At 38.1% G+C, this 21,942-nt stretch overlaps 1 protein-coding gene across 2 annotated transcripts in view; it reads left to right on the top strand.

Moving 5' to 3' along the window:
- gstcd (glutathione S-transferase, C-terminal domain containing) overlaps positions 1-21,942 on the top strand; it is a 55,609-nt gene that overhangs the window by 5,072 nt on the left and 28,595 nt on the right. For both annotated transcript variants that reach the window (XM_005726845.1, XM_013909287.1), the window contains one exon: positions 3,807-3,900. In XM_005726845.1, coding sequence (XP_005726902.1) covers positions 3,807-3,900 — 94 coding nt within the window. The remainder of the gene's footprint in view (positions 1-3,806; positions 3,901-21,942) is intronic.

A 21,942-nucleotide genomic window follows, 5' to 3' on the forward strand; every position in this document is an offset into this window, starting at 1 on the left:
TTTTTTTTTAAGACTAACAATCTGTTTATGAGAAAAAACACTGTATTTGCCTGGGGTGCTTTTTTTAAATGCACATTTCAGTATTCTCAGTGGATCCTGTTACCACTTGCAGGAGTGCAGACAGTGCACATTCAGCTTATCTTCATTTCAGGTGCAATAAAAACAGTGAATCTGGTCCAAAACAAAAATGTTATAGCTTTACTTAGTTTATAGTTATGGCTAAAAATCTACATGTGCACAGGCAAGATACACGACCCAATGCAGGTCCCTTAGGAAGGATTGTCGAGAGACTTGCTCATTCGCACACATTTATAGATTTCTTTGCTCCATATATTACCTCTGCAACAGCAGGAGATAAGCAGGTCCAGCTGTTTTAAAGGAGACTGTCTCCTCAACCCTGACTAACCTCTCGCCACTGAGCCCTCAGACTGTTTACTTGGCTTTTTTTGCTCTGCTCTCTTAGGAAAGATATTTCTGTGATTTCCTGCTGGCTACATTTCTATAACAATGTGAGCGAGGCGAGGAGAAAAAAAAACAAGAGGTTTGGAAAATTCTGATGAGGGTGAGTGAGCTGGGTGGTCAGGATGGGATGTGTCTTTTAGATGTGCTGTGTTGCCGGATGAAATTTAGTCAGGCCCACATGTGTGTAAATGACAGTTTTGCTGGCAGGTTAAAATCCGACATTAAAACCGAGAGGAATGCGTGAACACACACAGACAAACACACAATGGCCACCATTCTCTGCCTAGAGGGATTACAAGGATGGCTACATGTCGCCATCATCATGTCTGCAGTGCAGCTGTTGCGCTGGGTAATGTGCCTGTCTGTTTGCGTCTGTGTGCGCATATATGTCCTCTGTGTGTGTCCCACCAAGGTATAAACACACAGTCTGCCGTCTCACATGGTGACAGTCGATCCTTCACGGCGGCTAACCAGAGGCAGTGGGCTCATCTCGCAACACCATTCACATTACAAATGGCTCATAAACTCTGCCCCTTTATCACTCCAGTTAACACACACTCATGCATACTGTTCAAGCTCCCCATGCAGTGATCTGTGGAGCCCCAGCCTGTGATCTGTATCTATGGTAAACAAGCAGGCATCCCGACACCAGAAATTAAGACCCGGTATTATCACTGCCTAACAAAAGCTAACACAACTTGGATATCAAAAATAGAGTTGTTTTTTTTAAAAGGAGAATTACTGGGTTTGCAGGAAGGAAGTTAAGTCTTTGATTTTATGTCTGATGAATTGGGTTCATAGGGGAGCTGTTGTTCCAGAAACAGCGATTGAAGACAGTCTGTGTGTGTTCCCATGAAAAACTCCTCACTGAAATCAACGAGCATTGTGGCAGGATAATAACGCAGTCTTGTATTATTACCTATTATTTGTCATTTGGGTTTAAAGTTTGACCAGACATCCTTGTTGCAGGTGAACTATCAAACTTAAGAATATGATTTAATAGAAGAAATGGAGCTTTAAACAGAATCACCTTTTCATATTCAAAATGATTAAAGCTTTAAGGTGCATGTTTCCTTAGTGTACTTTGAGGTACCTCAAACATATTTACCCAGCGACCAAAAATGACCTTATCAGCATTTGCACTACAAGTTTGTGTTACTGTGGAGAGTGAATATAATTGGTTTTGGCACAGACTTTTTGAGCTTGAGGTTTGCAGTGTTGTAGACTTTGATTGGTTTGTATTATATAGTAGTATGTGTTTATATAAAGATGAATAAAACAAAATATTAGAATATTTTAATATGGCAGCGAGACATTGTTCAACCCCAGTGTATAACACACAGATCAGTTAGTGTCAACAGAACTAAGGGTTTTTAGTAATATAGTCTTAATTGCAGTGCTTTTATTGCATCATAGTGATGCACCTCACAGTGTATGTATTTTTCTGATGTCATTGTACATGATAGTCAAGTCTTTATTCATGAAACACATTTAAATGTAACAGACGGTGACCATAGTGTTGCACTAGGGCTGCACGATTAATCGTTAGAAAATCGCGATCTCGATTCATACTTATGTGCGATCTCATTTCCAAGTGACAACGATTTAAAAGAAAAAAAAAAGAAAAAGAGACGACGATTGTACCGCATTTTGATCCGGGACGTAATCTGCATGAAAACAAGCGCTCACTCTTCCTGCTCAACAAATGACAAGGGCGGAGCCTTATACCACGTGATACAGAAGCTGTACCGTGTGATGCTAAAATTAGCAGGGAAAAAACAACGGAGAGCACGTCAGGGATGACGAGAAAGTGACAGGAGAAAATCCGTCCCGGTCAACCACCCAAACATCAATAACGGGAACCTTATACAGCGCTTCCCTATACACGTCGAACTCCCGCAGGCACAAAGAAATTACGGAGGCTATCACTTATCACCTGACCAAAGATATGGCTCCCATCAACACTGTGCAAAACGAGGGATTTAGGAAAATGATCAACACCCTAGACAAACGCTACACAGTGCTGTCCCGCAACTATTTTCTATTGTTGCACTACCTGCTCTATACACGCAGTGTCGAGCAACGGTGGAGACTGAATTACAAGCAGTACAACATTTTGCGGCAACGACAAAATGTGAGACATTTGTTGTTTTTATGTTTATTTATTGTTTTTATGTTCAGTCTCAACTGTTACGAAGTTGATGTGCAGTTAATAAGTGCAATAAATATTTATACTGGAAAAGAAAATCGTGAGAGAATCGTGATCTCAATTCTAAGCCAAAAAATCGTGATTCTCATTTTATGCAAAATCGTGCAGCCCTATGTTGCACATATTTAATGTTCCATGTTAGACCTTCTATTAAAAGGGTGTCATATTATAGTAAGATGAGCTTTTTTCCTCTTTATATGGGAAACAGCTCCAGGGATTTACTGAAACAAGTGCAAACGTCTATGTAAATACAGACAGTACAAAAGATGGACATAGCTACCGTGATGTCGTCCACTGATTTCTGAATTCGCTGAAACCTCTGCATGAGTGTTTCCATCTACGCTGTCCTGGTTGCATAAAATTTTTTATTTAATATGACCCAAATTTCTTTGGATCTTGGCTGCCTTTTGTTCTTTTCTCTGTCAAAATGATCTAACACAGCTCTGAGGAAGCCAATCCATGATTGATAGAGTTTCATTTTTCATTTTTTTGTATCCACATGTGCTTTTACTGCATTGACAGTGAGTTCGGGATCATTGTCTTGCTGAAAAATTAAGGCTTTACCAATAGAGGCTATTGCATGATTGAGAATGTGCCTTTCACGTTTCATTTTAAAACGCCATTCAGATCGCTCATTCTACCATGCCTGTATACCTGCGGTTTCAGTCAATTTCAGAGTCTGTAGCAAATGAGCTGTTGCTACCCCAGACGCTGTGGTGAGAAACACGGCAGGAAAGGAGAACTGAGAACACAGCCTCATCAGGAGCTTCTAAATAGCGCTGCCTTCTAGCAACAAATATTGCATCTATCTAGACAAACTTTAGCAAAGCTAGTTAAATACATAGTTAGCCCTGCTGTCATCATGGAGAGAACTAAAAAAAAAGTTTACCATGGTTTCTCTGGTTCTCTCGCTATTGTAGTTAATTGTACTAGATGTGCTGGAGTATGTTCTGTACTGGTGAAGCAATGTTCTGTCTTGAAAATTTAATAAGAGTTGTATTGTGTGCAAGGTAGCAGAGGGCTTGTACAAAATAAGTCACTCGATTACAACAAAGGCTGTAGGTTTCTATAGTAACTTGTATTTGTATATTTGTGTGTGTGTGTGTGTGTTTGCATGTGTGTGTTCTTCCCTAAGGAAAATGGCATCGAGGCAGTCTTCACTCCTCATCCTTGCCCTTCCTGGACCCTCCCATGGGAAAGCTTACCAGGAGCGATCAACCCTACTGAAGGTAAACTCTAATCTTGCCTCGAGGCTGTGCTCTTTGCTGGCTCCATTTTATTTTTGCCCTCCTGCCCTTGCACTTTTATCATTGCCCCTTTGGTTTGTTTTAGTTTTATTTTCTTGTATTTATTTGATGTCTTCATCTCTCTTTGTCCTCCTTTCACTATTTTTACTTCCCTCATGTTTTGTAAGCCCGTATGCCTCTGCAACACTCCACAGCCTCTTTCTCCCACCTTATTTCTGGGTTGACTTCAAAAAACACAAATGTTACTATATATGGAGCGAGGAACATGAATAAATATTTGCATTATACATTTCGGTACTACTGTGGCTGTTGGTGATTTATAGCTGCACCTAATGCTAACACATTTTATGTTAATCTGCAGGTGGATGCGGTTCCCCTTGAGGGTCCCCTAATGATTTTTAATCTACATGTGCTATCCTGCTGATGTTGTAGGGTGAAAGTGTGAAATAGGTCTGTGGTAGAACAAGAGTCAAAAACAATAAAAACACCTAAAAAGGTTCAAAGACAACTTGTACAGCGTCCCACTTGTCTTAGTGGATACTTCTTGCTGTGAGAGTAGTTTGTGATAGACAATGGGGGAGGTTTGTTGATTGCTGCCCCAGGTGGCATTGGAGCAACAGAGAGAGGGAAAAAATCTGTTTCTTTGCCTCTTTTCCTCACCTGCATTGTTTCTCTTTTTAGTGAGATGTCTTTGTTGTTAGCAACGCTAAATGATGCACATGCATCACTCCCAACATATAAGTGTTATTCCATCCATCCATCCATCTCAATCCAATACATTTGAATCCGTCCATCCATAGAGAGATAGACAACCATTCACACTCACATTCCCATCTTTGGCCATTTTTGGAATAGACGTGCATGTTTATAGACTGTGGGAGAAAGCTGGAGCCTGGAGAGACCACCCCCACAGACACAGGGAGAACATGTAAACTCCACAGTCTGGCTTTGGTGGGACCCCCTCTCTGTGAGGTGAGGGCACTTGCTGCCATACGGTCACGTTGCCGCTTCAGTGTTATTGACACAAGAAATTGGGGAAGGTAGATGAAGGCACATGCTTCATGCATGTGATTGTTTAAATATTTCAATTTTCTTTAATATTGTGTAGCGCACTCGTTTCTTTCTTCCTTTCATTTTTGCTTATTTGGGAAATTGTTACAAGCAGGAGTTCATTCAGTGCCTATTTCCTCCAACAAAGAAAATGAGAAAAGGAAACCAGAAAGAATATTTCATTAAAAAAACACCTTAATTTAAGATCTCTACCTCTTTTCAGCTTTTGTTTTGTGTAGGTCAAATTTCCACTTCATTACCGTGATATTAAGCTTTTTTTTTCACTCCAAGCAACTTGAATAGTAAATTGATTTTATCCATATCCAAACCAAACAGGTTTACAAAATGATACATTACCATACAATACAACAAAAACCCCGCAGAGAATGAGCAAACACGCTAAATAAACAGATAAACGAGCTGTTGAGTGATTTTGTTTATTTTGCGTCCTGAAGCCTTTGCTCTGTGATCCATCTTTTAACATGCGCTACTTTGAAGCGTATTTTCCCAATGTATTTATTCCTACTTTTACTGATTCAACAGAAACTTTGATAACAAACGGTGTTTTGATTTGCTCATTGTTATTTTCTGTTTCTGTGAATATTCCAGGCAGTCAGTATGACACTCATCTAAATTGATGTGTTGCCCAAATAAGGGCCTGTTAGCACATTGACATATTTCTATTATCTGTCATAATTTTGAGATAAAAAAATTTAAAAAATGTGTTTTAATATTTGGTCTTTACTTTCAAATTGTTTTCATTTGAAGCTGTATACAAATGTGCAGTGTAGGATTTATAGAAACATAAAGGTTAAAAATGAGCAAAATAAAAAAGCACCCAATCTGGACCTGTACATATATTCACAATTCTGGCAGCTGGGCAGTAGCAGATTTTAATAACTGTAGTATGTTTTTTTTTTCTTTTTCATTTATTTCTCTCATTATGCCAGCGAAATAAATACTTAATTATGAATATGTAACTTTAAAAGTCTCTCAACTCCTCATTACGTACTTTAAATATTGTAAAATTGAAGTAAAGTCATGATGCTAATTATTGTTTATTGACACTTACTTACTTGGCTTAGTTGGTTTGAGGCTCTTGCCATTAAAACAACAAGCATTAAAACCAATGGATCCTTGCTACTAAAAACCTGATTTAAGATCACTGAGTTCCTGATGCAGGCTATCTGTTGTTTTAGAATCCAAGAAGATGTTTGCCCTCCTTAATGCAATTTACATGATTGATGCTTAGTTACCACATTTAGACACCACACTACCTTTGCTTTCATCTAGGTGTAGACCCGAGTGTCGTCCATTGATCTGTTGCTGTTTGGTAGTATCAAGATAAGGTTGGAAGAGTAGTGGGGAGGGGAGGTTAGACCAGACTTAGGAAATATCCGGCTTCTGTTAGCGGGTCAGCTTTTTGTATTCGGCGCTCTCATTGTATGGGACTTCATTTACTTGGGTGTTTGCATCAAGTTTGATGACTGATTTAAGACTGAAGTGCACAGATAGTCTGTCATGTTCTTCACATGGGCAAAAAATGTAAATACAGTTTTTCTCATGTTTGTTAAGAAATTTTGATGACTGGTTCTGGATACAAAGTCAGAAATGATTTTAGAAGTTTCATGACAAATAATTCAAAATGTGTTGAGATATTTATTTAAAGAAAACAAGGTTGAGGTATAGGAAAGTCAAGGCATCTCCTAAATTAGAAGAGTTCATTGTATGTTAAATAAATCTTTACAAAATTTCTTTTCATGGCACAGATTAACCAAAAAAACAGTATAGGGATCTCACCATCACTAAAGTCATCCTGGAAACTTGGATATCTTGTCTGTATGTTTGTTCAGCTCCATTGTCCTAAAATTGGGGGATTGTATAAAAAGAAGTTCCACACTGAACTCATTTTTGGCAGTTTGACTCCAGTAAAGTAAAAAACAGAACGAAGTCTCAAAGTTGCCAAAATGTCTGGGGATGGAGCAGAGTTAGCAGATGGCTGATTGTAACTTTGGACAATGTTTTCAGAACATCCTGGATTAGGTGGAGATGCAGAAGAGGAAAGATGGACTTGGAAGGCAAACTGACATAATTAGCGTTGAGTTTTAAAGAGGGGATATGAGACCAATTGACTCGGTGAAGACGGCCAAGAAGATGATTGCATCAGAGGAGTAATGACAAAGCTGAGAGTGAGGAGAGTTTGGCAGCGTGGGAAAGCAAAAAACAACAAAACGAATAGAGCAGCAGGAACAGTCCCAATACTCAGAAGTGCAGGCACAAAAAGCAGGAAACCTTTTTGAACCCACACGAAACGTCATTAGAAGACTATCGAAGCACTTTAACTGCATAGTCAACGTTTCATTGTTGGTCTGTTGTGCTGAATTAGAGCCAAAAAAAACTGAGCTCATGTCATTATCCTTTTACTTTTGACTGCACTGCACTGGTTATATTGGGTCTCACTGATTTTTAGCTCATTAATGTGGTTCCACAGTGAAACTTTAGCATCTATTTCTAGCCTAAACCTCAGTGACATCTAGAATGCACTTCCCTAAAACTCCACTGATAGCTGAACTGAAGTACTCTATGTGATGTAGGCGGGGTGTCTATACCAAGAGTGAAAATCATGTAGAGATACTAAATTTCAGCTGTTCCACTTTTGTCAGCACTCTGCATGATAAACGGTGCTCTTGATGTCTGCTCCTGCAGAATTATGCTTGCATGCAGGTAACCCCTGTGATTCTGTACTGTGTAATTAAAGAGGAGCAGAGACGAAAGGCACACAATTTGTACAGAACTCCAGCGCATGAGCCTCCCCATCTATCTATTCCTTTTGTGCACACAAATGGCTCCACACATGTACACATGTATAGTACTACAGGGAAAATTTCAGTGTTTTCCCCTTACGTGTGCATAAATATTTCCATGTGTGCAAAACTAATATATAACACCCACAAGCTTTTGAAACATGAAATTTTGAAATGGGGTTATTTCTGCTCTGTACTCTAGAGCAATGGATTTGAAATTAATAAATGAGAGTTTGCCTTCATCCATTTTTTCTATTTTTATCCATTTCCAAGGTCGGGTACAATTTAGGTCTTACAGTATACATGGAAAAACCTCCAAGCGTCCGACTGCTAAAAAATAAACAATTGTCAAATAATAATCATGCTAGCACATCTCCATAAACTGTTTTGCTTTATATACGGACCTATTTGCATTCATTGATTAAAAATTGTACACACAGGCTCCCAGGTGTGCATAATATGTAGAACAACAAAGTTGTCCTGCTTGTATGGAGGTGCTGATTCACTACGTTTAGTCAGGGTTTGTCTGCAAACAGATAAACAGCAATGTGAATAGAGGGGCCATTGTGTTAGAACAGCCAGTGGCTTGTCTCCAGCACTTCACTTAATAGATGGAGGAGAGGAGGTGCAAATAAAGCATGGTAGAATGATGGAGTGGGTGACAGTGGGAGATTGAGATAGGGGTGAGACAGCATGAGGGGAGACAAGGGTTATCAGTAGAAAACAAGGCAGGAACGAGGGGGTGAACAAGACAACGAGGCATTAAAGGGGAGAGCTGGTGAAGAACTGCAAAGTTGTCATGCTTGAGACATGGCGCTATTAGATCCTTCGGGGTTGTTTTGGTACACGCAGATGAGACGAGTTCCTTTGTTTTTTGTCATAGGTTACAACAGCATGGCAGAAGTTGAACTGCTTGAATGAAAGCTGGCTCCATTTGTCTCCGGCTCCCTGCTTCTACTGCAAGAGAGATGTGATTGAGATTCCACAAACTCCGCAGCTGACTGTGTATATTTCTTGAAAAGTACGCATAGATTAATAGAAAAAAATGAGGAAGAGATTTGCTTTTACTGGAATTAGGAACTTGGTTATGTGGGTAATTTAACTGGATGCAGATCATGTAGAATATTTTGTTTTGTACATTAATAACTTGGCTTGTGTGTACCTAAAGGTGCTGTTTCAGATATTTTGAACAACTGAGTGCTGCACTAGAACACAATAACCTCACAACGTGCCTCATGACCTTTCTCCATTGAAGGGCTGTGTATGCAATAGCTAAAATACATTTTAAAAAGTAAGAAGAAAAATCCAGTCATTGTGGTACAGTAGCACTTTTTCCTGCTGGGTTCTCTTATTTTACCCCAGGTTTTAATCTAAAATTGTTTTTTTTAATATAAATACTCCGTTATCACCTAGTTGCTCATTGTTGACTAGTTGCTCTTTGCTGCTGCATCAGAAAGAGCACAGAGACTGAAGCAAAACAGTAAACCTGAGGTTGTTAAACCAAATCGGTGAGCTAAAAATGCTAAGTAGTCATTAAAGCTCCAAGGAAAGCTGCAGGCTTTGTATTAATTCTCTGTAGGTTCATGATTACCAATGGCCTCTGTCACGAATACGCCACTTGATTCATTTTTTGATGTAAAAGTTTTGATTTGCTTCTAAATCTGCCCATTAGTTTAGATATACTGGGGGAAAAAACAGTTTTGTTAATGTGGTGAACTTGTGATACTTTCCAGCCCGCGGGGCTGCTGATGCGGTGTTGTCAGGGTCGATCTGTAATGGCTTTTCAGTATTATAATATCCATGCAGTGTTAAGTAGTTTCACAATATTCCGAGGCAACATTAAACACATTAAACGATTTAAAATGGTGTTTGCAGCTGAGCTGGAACTTCCTATTCCCATAACTGACATCTTCCTGCATCACCGTCTTCTTTTTAATTTAAATCCCACTGGAAATATTAGCTTCATCAGAAGTTGTGACCCTTGCACAATTTTCAGTGCTTTGCTTGTTTTCTCCACACTGAGCTTTTAAACATCTGTCATGTTTAGCTTCCAGGTAAAATTCAGATGTTTAACATATGTGTTTGTGAGCTGGAAGACTTGCCTGTAAGATGTGAGATGGAATATCCAAATTACAAGTGTCATTTATTTTATTATGTGGGTGGATTAATTTCTTTTTGTTTCCTGCTCTGCTTTTCCAGTGACTTGGATTAAGGTTGTAATATGTGCACATACCAGATTTGTTCCACTGTTAAATCAGTTTGGCTGCCTTTCATGGGTGTCGTTTTCCCTCAGGCATGTCATTTTACTATTAATGAACTTACTAGAAGATAATTAGCTGTATTTGATTGAAGTCTAGATTCATGAACTTGACTTTTTCTCATTAAAAAAAACAACAGATATTGGCTGGATACCCTGAGGGCATAATACTAATTCTTAAAGTAGAACTTCACTCTTTTGGATTATCATAAACTATAAAAAAAATAAAATAAATACTGTATGACAATGATTTCATCTTCCAAATGAAATCTTGCATCTCTGTGAAAGTTCAGTTTTTAGGTTATAGAAAAGTGAATCTTCTTATATTCAGTGTAAGTTATTTAAAAAAGTTATCATTGTCAATATGTGCTGGGTCCATGCAAACCAGGTTACTAATTCTGGCCAAGATGAGTGGTTAAAATTGGCCAGAATTTGGCCAGAAGCTTGTTGATGGCTAGTAAATTAGTGGGGATGCATGCATATGTGTTTGAGCCTTTATGCATAATTTTGACGCTACAAGCAGAACTTCCTCTTAACATTAGAGAAAATACTTTTTTGTTTTCAAAATCATTCCATCCTGGAAAAGGAACAGTTGAAAAAACTTGTTCAAAGCTCAAACCCAAACTTCCACTTTTAGTCACTTATTTTGCTGTCCAGCCATCGGGCTGAATGATGCTCTGCTGAGAGATTTACATCAGGTTCAAACACAAATGTATTTAACCGTTGATTTGTGCATTAACATATCAGCTTATTCTGAAGATCACATTGTTGACTCTCTGCCCGTGTTTACTTTGTTTTTTCTGGAAACCATTAGTGTTTGGTCTGAGTTCAGTAATAGTAACAAGGGAAAGTGAAGGAATGGGGCTAAATGTGTTTTTTTCTGCCTGGCTGTCAGATAGTTGTCAAAAGGTGCTTAGCATCCTTAGGCTTTTGACAGACAAATGTCAAGGGTAATCTATTTGGAATTTTACTGAGTTGATGTATCCTTCAGACACTTGCCATGTATACAGATTTCTCTTTCAACTAACCCTGGATACCAGGCTAATTAAAATCTCCATCCAGTTTCCCAGCACTAAATGTAACTTACTGATCTTGACACCATTCAGAACTTCAACTCTCCAAATGCTTGTAATAAATCAAATATTCCTCCTGAGTCCAAAGTGTTTAATCTAAGAATCTCAAAGTTATTAAGAAAGATTAATAGGAACTGCAACATTTCTTTAAGTGCAAATGTGCCAGACGAACTGAAACGGGCGGATAGCTGATGCTACAGTCATACTAAGGGAAACAGTAGTTGGAGACCACTGTATCAACAAGGGTTAAGCACGTAGCACCCTCAACCTGTGGCAACCAGTTGATCGCTGCAACTAGTCATAAGGTTGCTGTCCTGTTTTCACTTTCATTTGACTGAGCCATAAGAAATCAGTGCCACACTGGTGCTTTAAGCTAAATGCATGCATGATAATGCTAACATCCCGATGTTTACCCAGTTCACCTTCTTAGTTTAGCGTGCTAAGATTTGCTAATTACCACAAAAGACAAAACATAACAAAAATTGACACTGGGATACCATTACTGTGTAAAACCGAAACTTTGAGCTGACCCATTCGGTCCTTGGGGTCGTGGTGTTTTTAAACGTGCACAAAGAGTGAGGGCTGGATGTGATTGAGAAACAAACGACACTCGCACTACACACTCATACGGTGTTGATATTCTAGCGCTTACCAGTCGTAAGTTATGTCCACCCTAAAGCATCCCATGCTATATCGTGTACCCATTCATCTTGTCCAGTTTAAGGTTGCAGGGAGGCAGAAGCCTATCCCAGCTCTTCTAGGACAAGAAGCGGGATTATACGAGATGTTACTAAATGTTATAGGAAATGAACATATTTTTGTTTTTAAGATCAAGTAACTATATGAGTAGTATGGTCACTTTTCCATAGACTTCTCTCAGACTCTTTTTCTTTTTCAAACCACAGGAGTCACCACTGCTGGTGTTAGAGGGCAAGTTTAAAACCGTTTCTCACTAGTGTTGCCTCAGACCTGGAATTCAATTCAATTCAATTTTATTTATAAAGCGCCAAATCACAACAACTGTCACCTCAAGGCACTTTATACTGTAAGGTACACCCGACAATGATACATACAGAGAAAAACCCAACAATCATATGACCCCTATGTGGTTAAAATGAGAGATTGTAGTTTCTTTGTAGAGAATATTTTGATACAAATATAAATATACAGTATGCATGTGTTTTTAAATAATACATAAGGTGGTAAATACTTTACCACCTTATGAGGATGTTTTGATGGTTTCCTTTGACTCAACATGTACGTCCACTACAAACATTTCACATATTATTATAAAATGTTGCATTCCACTGTGTTAATTTATAATTACAAGTGGAAACGAGGAGATGCTAATCTGGTTACCTTTATTTTGGGTTATGTGTGGAAAGCAGAGCCTCCAAAAATGAATGAATGTCACATAATTAATTGATTACTAATATTTTCCATAGCAGTCTTGAACTAATTGAGTAACTTAAATTAGCAATGGAGAGCTGAAATCTGCAGCTTGATACTTCATTCTTAAATATGGCATGCATCTGTCTTGTTGATTTACTATGTGAGCTGGCATATTTTGCAGTATGCACGCTCTCTCCTTCTGTCTGTTTTTCTTTTTCCATGTTTCTCCCTTTTCGCTTCCTACCTTCCTTTTGTTTCTGTTCAGAGCCTCTATAATTTCAGGTCATAAGCATTGCTTTGACACAAAGGACATGTTTTCAACTTTATTTTCACAAACTCCTGACAGCAAAATTAAAGTATTTTGCTGTTCCCATCATTATGTGTCACCTCACTGGAATTTCTGTCTTTGTAAGCACGGGCTCAAAGAAAAGCTCAAACCTTTTTATTCAGTTCTGTATCAATTGAACTATAATAGATGATGTGTCATATTTGGTTTTAGTGAGTACCATAAAATGTGCTCTTTATATAGGAGGGACCTCCCCCATTGCCCACATCTAATTTGGCTCAAAGCAAGGTTGTGGATAGACTTTGGCATGCATGTCTCAGTTGCTTTTGTTCAACACCTTGTTGTTAGTTGTGTTTTTAAATGATCTTATTATTTTAAGTAAGGATATATTTGAACTGTATCCCTACATTTGGTTAACATGCATCCCCGTGGGCTTACAACTCCAACCAGCAGGCTGTGACTCCCAAATCACTCCTCTCATTCTCAATTAATTGAACTCATTAGAGCCTTTAAATTGCAGATTTAAAGATATGCCGTAAACATGGGAGCCAGCACAACAGGCAGCTAGCTTTTTTATTCGTAATTAGAGGGATAATTGGCACTTTATTTCTACAATTCAGGTTCAAACACATCTAGACTCCCTGGAGGCTTACTACAGAGTTTCACTATTTGCAGTGATGTTTGAATTGTGCCCATTTAAATGCAGAGCCACTGACTGCCTCCACGATGAGCTCCTTGCAAATGTCATATCATGAATATTCATTTGTCTCCCCAGTTTTGTTTTGTTCAATAATCTCTGGTGAGGGATTGCAGTGTGGGTATTGAGGAGGAAGACAATTTGCCTTACCCTCAGCTAGTTTTCAATGAGTTTTGGATTACATGTTTCTAACGCAGTTTCACTGCACTCGTAATTAATTAGTGATTAGTCTGTTCAGCCTGTGCAATCTCGTCTCTGCAGGCCATTCCTGTGGAGCATAGTTTAGACTATTGTATGTGGGGGAAAAATATCTTTTCCTTTAGTTACCACTATATTTTTCCATTGTAGACATTATAGTGTAATTAAATGATTAAATCATTTTTATGAAGTCTAAAATATTTGGACTTTTTACTTTAGTAGTTGTTTTTCTCCAATATTCAGAAGTCATATTTGTTATCATACAAAATAATCAGAAGCCATATATTCAATTTATTTGTTAAGTAATTATATTCTTTTATTCTTAATATTCTTTTCTAGAGACTGCAGTCTTGTTCATCCACTCTTATGTGGATATTTTTCTTTATCATTTTTGTTAACAGTTTGGAAATGGTTTGACTAGAAATCCCCCCCCCCCCTTTTTTTTCTTTCAAATTTTAACAGTCCATCTATTTTATTTTATTTTTTTACCCCTATGGTTGGACATTCCTGTCAGTCTCCCCCTCTACTCTTCCCCCACTTGCAAACAAGACCCCAAGCTACTGGAACTCCTCTGAGACCGCACCTTATCTCCAGCCCTATTGGACAATTCATCCTTTCCAAGATGACCACCATCACTGTAGATTTGGAGGTGCTAATTTTTATTCTAGCTGTTGATTGCAAGACCGACCATGTTCAAGCTGGTTAAGACATAGCCAAGAAAAAAAAAGCCAATAAAGCCAAAAACCAGAATAGTCTGTAACAATAATCCATAATAATCTTGAAGAACTCCTTACAGGACAGCATGAAGTTATACAGTCATATGAATTCTCTAAATCCATAAAACTCATATAGACCAGTTGGGCAAACCCTGTGCCCAACCGGTCTATCCGGTTGTTCAGTCTGACGTCACTAGCCGTGTCTGGGTCTAAACTCCGCTGCAGGTCCATATATCAAACGATCACTGTGGCATTACTGAGAGTTGAAAAACTGTCTAAAGTCTTTCATCTTTAATAAAATGATCAGCGTTCTGCTCTACCAGGTGTAACAATTGAGTTTAACATCCAGGCATCCATGAAAACGGAATTTATGACATTTAACAGAGTTAGAAGTTAGCAGGGAGTTAGCTCGCTAGCTTCTATCTAAATACAATATAGCATGTCCTGACTGCGGGGTTTTGGAAACAAATTAAAACGTACAGCTCTGTTATCACTTCCAGCATAAATGAAGACAGAAAACTAAACAGCAGTGACGTTTGTAGGGTTACTGAAGTTGGGCTAGCTGGTATATAATGATGTGCTACGTGACCGCTAGCGACACAGCTATGTTAGCATAATATAAACAAGCTAACTTTTTTTCCACTCGATAAAAGTTAACGTGAGTGTTCTCGGTGGTCAGAAACAAATGTAATCGCATGGCAGGATGCTGTAAAAGGACCAAACTTCAGCCAGGAGAACAACTGAGATAATCCATCCACAATACGAGGTTAGTCATTCATATACTGCTGCATGGGCTGGGCTGTAGCTACATCCTAAGGTTTTAAAAACTGAGCTTAAATAAATGATTAGTGGTAATAAAAGCCGAGGGTAGTCAACAGTGATCACTGACTGTTTTAGGAGCTTTTTGAGATCAAATAGAAGAAAATACATAACATTAAACATGTTAACAACTAGAGCAGGGCGATATGGCCAAAAATATTTATCACGATATATATTTGAAAATTTGCGATAACGATATAACTGACAATATAAATGATGCGAGACAAAATACAACTCCACAACATTACTAGCGCAAAAAGACAACCTTCCATTTATTTTCACTTAAATAAGAAGCTGTTTTTTATGTACATTAAAGCTTTATAAAAATGGAACAGTGCAAATGCAAATTCCTTGCTGAAAGTTTAACCAACAGGCATTTCCAGTAGAAATGGGCTGACATATCCTGAGCATAACCATATATAATATCCACTGAAGTTAAAAAGAGGTCCTTTGCAACATTAAACTGCAGTGTGCAGTACGTATTTTTCGGACCATAAGGTGCACGGGATTATAAGGCACATTAAGCGAAACAAAGCAGTCAGATAAATCAAACTGAAGAGCTCGTCCAGTGTACAAAAAGACAAAGTCAAAACTGTTACATATCAGTTTGGAAGTTTTTACCATTGGTGTTGGTCCACAGCCATGTTCAGGTTGCTCCAGAGATACTAATCTGGATTTAGGTCCAGAGGTTTCCTGAAGCAACGGTTTCCTTTGTGACTTTTGAGATCCTTTGTACTTTAGAAAAGGTTTTGTCAAAGGATTGCTCGATATTTTCCTGCATCCATTTTTCCTTTTGTCCTTGTCCCAGACACTGTCAAAGAAAAACATTCCCACAGCATGATGTGACAGCCATTTATTTTAAACTGTAGCATTGCGCTGAGAAAAAGATTTAGTTTCTCGTAGTCTGGAAGCTATTTTTTGGCAATCTCCCAGTGGACTGTCATGATCTTTTTTTGGGAGAAATGGCTTCTGTTTGGCCAATCGACCATATGGTTACCTGCGTGACCAAAGTCTTTCGTCCCAAATTAGTCAGCTTAGCAGGTGGCGCAGATCTAGGAGAGGTTTTTCTCTTGAAGAATAATGGAGGTCAACATGTTCATGTGCACGTTCAGTTCAGTAAAAATGTTCTTTTCTTCTTCATGGCATGGGATGTTTTCAGTCTTTCTTATTTTTAACAAATTAGCTAAACACTCCTCACAGTCTTTATTGGATTTGCCTTGATTAAGTGTTGTGTATTGATTAGTAAGGGGTGAGAAAGAATTGATTCCACATTAAAACACTGAACATAACAAAATGAGCAATGCTTAAATACTTTACCACCTTATGAGGATGTTTTGATGGTTTCCTTTGACTCAACATGTACGTCCACTACAAACATTTCACATATTATTATAAAATGTTGCATTCCACTGTGTTAATTTATAATTACAAGTGGAAACGAGGAGATGCTAATCTGGTTACCTTTATTTTGGGTTATGTGTGGAAAGCAGAGCCTCCAAAAATGAATGAATGTCACATAATTAATTGATTACTAATATTTTCCATAGCAGTCTTGAACTAATTGAGTAACTTAAATTAGCAATGGAGAGCTGAAATCTGCAGCTTGATACTTCATTCTTAAATATGGCATGCATCTGTCTTGTTGATTTACTATGTGAGCTGGCATATTTTGCAGTATGCACGCTCTCTCCTTCTGTCTGTTTTTCTTTTTCCATGTTTCTCCCTTTTCGCTTCCTACCTTCCTTTTGTTTCTGTTCAGAGCCTCTATAATTTCAGGTCATAAGCATTGCTTTGACACAAAGGACATGTTTTCAACTTTATTTTCACAAACTCCTGACAGCAAAATTAAAGTATTTTGCTGTTCCCATCATTATGTGTCACCTCACTGGAATTTCTGTCTTTGTAAGCACGGGCTCAAAGAAAAGCTCAAACCTTTTTATTCAGTTCTGTATCAATTGAACTATAATAGATGATGTGTCATATTTGGTTTTAGTGAGTACCATAAAATGTGCTCTTTATATAGGAGGGACCTCCCCCATTGCCCACATCTAATTTGGCTCAAAGCAAGGTTGTGGATAGACTTTGGCATGCATGTCTCAGTTGCTTTTGTTCAACACCTTGTTGTTAGTTGTGTTTTCCCTTGTGTATTTTAGACCCTCATGGTGTAGGATTACACTGATAAAGGCGAGAATCGTCTTTTATGCACGTGTTTTGTCTGTTTCTGTGTCTGCAGATCTTTTTACAATAAACATATATCACCTAGGCTGCAGGAGCAACCTACCTTGATATTATGATAACTGTAGATTCTTTTATCTACACTAATGTGTATCAGGCTATTTTTGGTTTGGAATTTGTGAGAAGAGGTTTGAGACTGAGTTTAACATCAGTGTTCGCACGATTTGTGCCTTTAGTATGCAGACAGCTCCGTAAGACAGAATAATGACTCGTAAATCCTCCTCTAATTATCCAAAGGGCACGTGTGGTGTTTGTGGCCAGTCTGTAATCCCTTGATTCATGTCCCACATTCCTAAATAGGAATGTCTGTGTAGCGCCAACACATTTGTGGATATAACGAGGACGCAGATAAATATTGAGACAAAGTGTCTGCTTTCTATCACTTAATTAAAATGTGAGCTGGAGAGCCAAACAAAGCTAAAGGAGCAATGATTTTTATTCCATCAAAACAGAGTATTTGTTGTTAAAATCTTGCTTTTAAGCTCCAGGAGTGTGTTTGTTTCTGCAGTGACAATAATAAGGTTACATTTCTCTATTTCTCTATTCAGAGGGGCCCTGCCTTTGACAACCCAATATTTCTGTAAGGACACAGAGAGCAAAAGGGACACCAGTTGGCTGGTGTCCAACTAGCCTTTATTTATACTTGAGTTAGCACTGCAAAACTAGAGCTAAAAGCCATTCTGGCTGGAAGATTTTACAAAGGTTGCAGGCCAAAAGACATTGACACAGCCCCCCAACGATGCCAGCTTTATGCCATATACTCCCTGACTTTGACAGCTCTGGCAGAGTGTAGAGTGCTGAGAGTGTGCGCTGAATAAAAACAAACTACTTAGTTTAAATGTACAACTGTGGAGGAAGACTTTGAGGAGCCGTAACAGAAAGAACAGGTGAAATTAAGCATTTTCTAAACTTAACATACTTGTGGCTCTTTGTAGCCTGAAGAAATGTTAAAAAAGTGTTTTTTATTTAATCTATTTTCCTCACGTCTTGAAAGTGCAGTTTTGAAGAACACAATCATTTTATTACATTTCATTTAAATGTGTTTCTATGTTGTTTTCAATATTGTAATGATGTATAGTGTTAGATGCTGTTACTGATAATAAGCTATTTTTTAAACAAAAGATTCCTACTTTCAAAGTCAAAATTCCCAAAATCGTTTTTTAACCATTCTGTTTACTAAAGTTTTCAATTAAATAAAAGCATTTGAATCATCTTCCCTTAATTACATTGTTCTATTCTCATTTACACAGCTCTCAAAATTCTTTAATCTACAGAAGTTTATTGTAGTGCTTTCTTTCCTTGAAAAACTCATAACATGTGACCTTCTTTGGGTTCCAGTACCTCATGAAATGGGACAGATTGATTTGCTGTGGTAAAAATATATATAAAAAACACATTTCAAGTACACAAACGGTGTGTTCCTTGTGAAGATAGTTTACCAGCGTGTCAGCCTTTGGATGGCCTCAGGTTATTTGTTTCTCTGAGCTGTGAATGTGCTGGTCCAGATTACAGCTCTGTGGTCATTGAATCTTCTGCAACAATGTGCTTGTGGCTATTACAGGATGGATCGATTACGAACGATCCGAGTTTTAAAGCAAAAGAATGTAGGAGTTTTTCCCCTGCCACATCCACTTTAAACAGGGCAGCGAACGGTGCCCAGGAGACCGACTGCAAGCCAACATTTAGACTATGCAATCAATGGGAGCCGAAAGGAGAGTTATTGATCTGTCTTCTTTGACGTGCCATTATTAAAATGTCACATTGTTATAATGATGGCTAAGATATTCAATGCTATCTCCATAAGTGTTGAAATGATACAGTAGCTAAGCTTGTCGTGGTGTTGCTTTTGTCTCTCTTTAACCATCCAGAAATCTTTGAGAATAAGCACTATGTATACTTTCAAAATATCAATATTCAAAACACACTTTATTTGATGTGAATGGAAGTGATGTCAAGCCCAACGAGCAATGTCAGAAGGCTGAAATTACCTACAAATCACTACAGGATAGTTTAGTTTCTTATTGCAGCTGCAGTGGTGTCAGAGATGGTCCGAGTCATTGCCGACAGTTTGCCAATAAAGGCAAACTTTTCGTGTTTTCCTGTTTTATGAAATCAATATTTTACTATTGGATAAATGTAATTCTGTCAATTTAATCTGCCTCACTGTAGTTTCAGTTCTGCGTCCCTGATGCACCTTTCCCTTTTTTAGAAGTTAAAGAAAACAGAAGAAGGCTATTTATTTTTTTATCTGAAGCTTTGATTTTAAATTGGAATAATAATTGGTAGAGATACTAGTTTATCTCCACTCATTTTTGTTTAATTTGGCATGGGTGATTGTCAGCAAGAGATCGCGTTGTGTGTGGGCTGAACATGGTGAAGATAAGCTATTTTATATATACAAAAGCTGATTGAGCAAGTTAGTAAAACTGTGAGGATACAAAAACTCAAACACCAGGAAAATGTTATAACATCATTTAACACACAGCATTGGTTATGGAAGGTGGATAGCACCACTATAACAAATGGATGATACCGGCTGCAGTGGAGCAGGTTACTCATGGGAGGAGAACAGATAACCTAACCCCATATGCAGCCCACTTAATTTTACAGGCAGCTCATTTATAAAGCAGACTTAGGTCAGTTTTCATCCCAGTTATGGCATAAAAAGAACAGTATGTGTAATTAAAAAAGTTATGATGTGGAAGTAACTGTAGCAAAGCAAAGTCTAGACACATGACTGGTGGTATGAAGTGTTTGTGCTCTGGTGCTGTGTTTGATTTGTGCCACATGTAGTGCTGTGCATTATGGCCAAATCCGACATTAGATCTAAATTGTGTCTACAGAGACAGTGATTTTTTTTATTGCTAAGGAAAAAGGAAAACAATAGATTGGAATTTATACATTTTTGCCAATTACTAATTTTTCAGTTGTAATTTATTAATAAATGGTTCCAACATAATTTCAGATGATAACTGGTGTATTTCAGGAAACACGTTTGTTATGTCTGGTTGAACGCTCATATTGAAGCAAGGCATTGCACACAGATTGGGAATGTGTCACGACCTGTTGGAGGGACAAAAGGAGTTCCATAATTTTCCCAACCTCTCGCCTACAGCTACGCGTACAGCTAGGTCATGTTTTGATAGACATTCCAGCACTGCTTAAGGATGCACAATGAGAAGTTTTTTCCTCGTGTTTATTTTCATTACCTTTTGTTTTTCTTGTCACTACAGTCTTACACAGATGCGCTGAAAAATCTTTGAGTGACGCCAGGATATTTTTTTCTTTGACAGCTTGACAACAATTGAAGCTTTCAGTGATCGTCAGTAAGATTTTATATCTTTACTGCTCAGCGTTTCTCCTCATAGCTTCAAACCTCTTGGCATGTGTTGTTAAAGCTTTCAGGATTTCCCCCATATTATTTACACAATGACTGGCAAACCTGTCCACCTCCACCTTTAACTTCCCATTATAGGCTCCAGTCTCCTTGCCCTTCTAAAGGATACGTGTGAATATATGGCGTGATAATTACACTGTTGGCTGAATTTGGATTTTTTGCCTGTCATTAATAACCAACATTCAACACGCTGCAAAGACATGCCAGAGCTCATTTCCTCATTCATTAGCTTGCAGATTTCCATAATGATGAACATATGGCCAAATGCACCAGTGCGTAAACTTATAAATGCCAACAATATGTTCAGCTTTTGAATTAGGGAAAAGAAGTTGACAAGCTAACAATTCTACCTGCCATATACAGAAACATTGGGTTGCTGACAGAATAAAAATATGTTGAATGTCCCTTTAACTCTACAGAAATTAATATTAGGGATGCAAATCTAACACTGGAGAGAGAACCCATATTTGTGCAAAGGTTTTCCACCTTCCTCACCAGTCTCCTTCTGATGTCATAATTATAGATCGCAATGAACGGCAGCTACAAGTGCACGTGTCAGCAAACTGCACGAAAAAAGAACAAGTTAACAAAGACTTAGTTTCTGCTTTAGGGGGACCTGCTTGGTGCTTCGGCGTTGTTAAGACATTACAACATGATGAAATATTTCCCTTTTAGAGGGAGGGTGTTTGCTGACAGGCAAATAGCAAATGTGTAATTAGCTTTGTGAAATTAGAGTTTTAATTAGCTAAGTGACAAATGCCTTACATGAACAAAATATTTGGCGTATTTTCATTAGTTGCAGTGGAATGGCCATTTAAAGTAGACATTGAATTTTAATTACTATCATCATAAAGTCATCAATGATGTGGTTTTGAAAAAAGTACATGCAGGACATGTTTTTCTTACCCCGTGCGCTTTTATGCCTTTCATATCCTGGCAGGCATTTGTCAAAGTCTTTCTAATCCATTTTTACTTTGGTGACTGAGCTCCAGGCAGTTCATTTATTAAGTGGTCAGAAGCACTCTTTATTTGGGTCTATGTGTGCAAGTCACACTCTTCTAGTCCCATGTCGTGCCTGCAATATAGCTTGTTTTCTGTCA

Source organism: Pundamilia nyererei, unplaced genomic scaffold (genome assembly GCF_000239375.1).
Source record: "Pundamilia nyererei isolate P.nyererei 1_Seehausen unplaced genomic scaffold, PunNye1.0 scaffold00022, whole genome shotgun sequence".
NCBI classification, from domain to species: Eukaryota; Metazoa; Chordata; class Actinopteri; order Cichliformes; family Cichlidae; genus Pundamilia; species Pundamilia nyererei.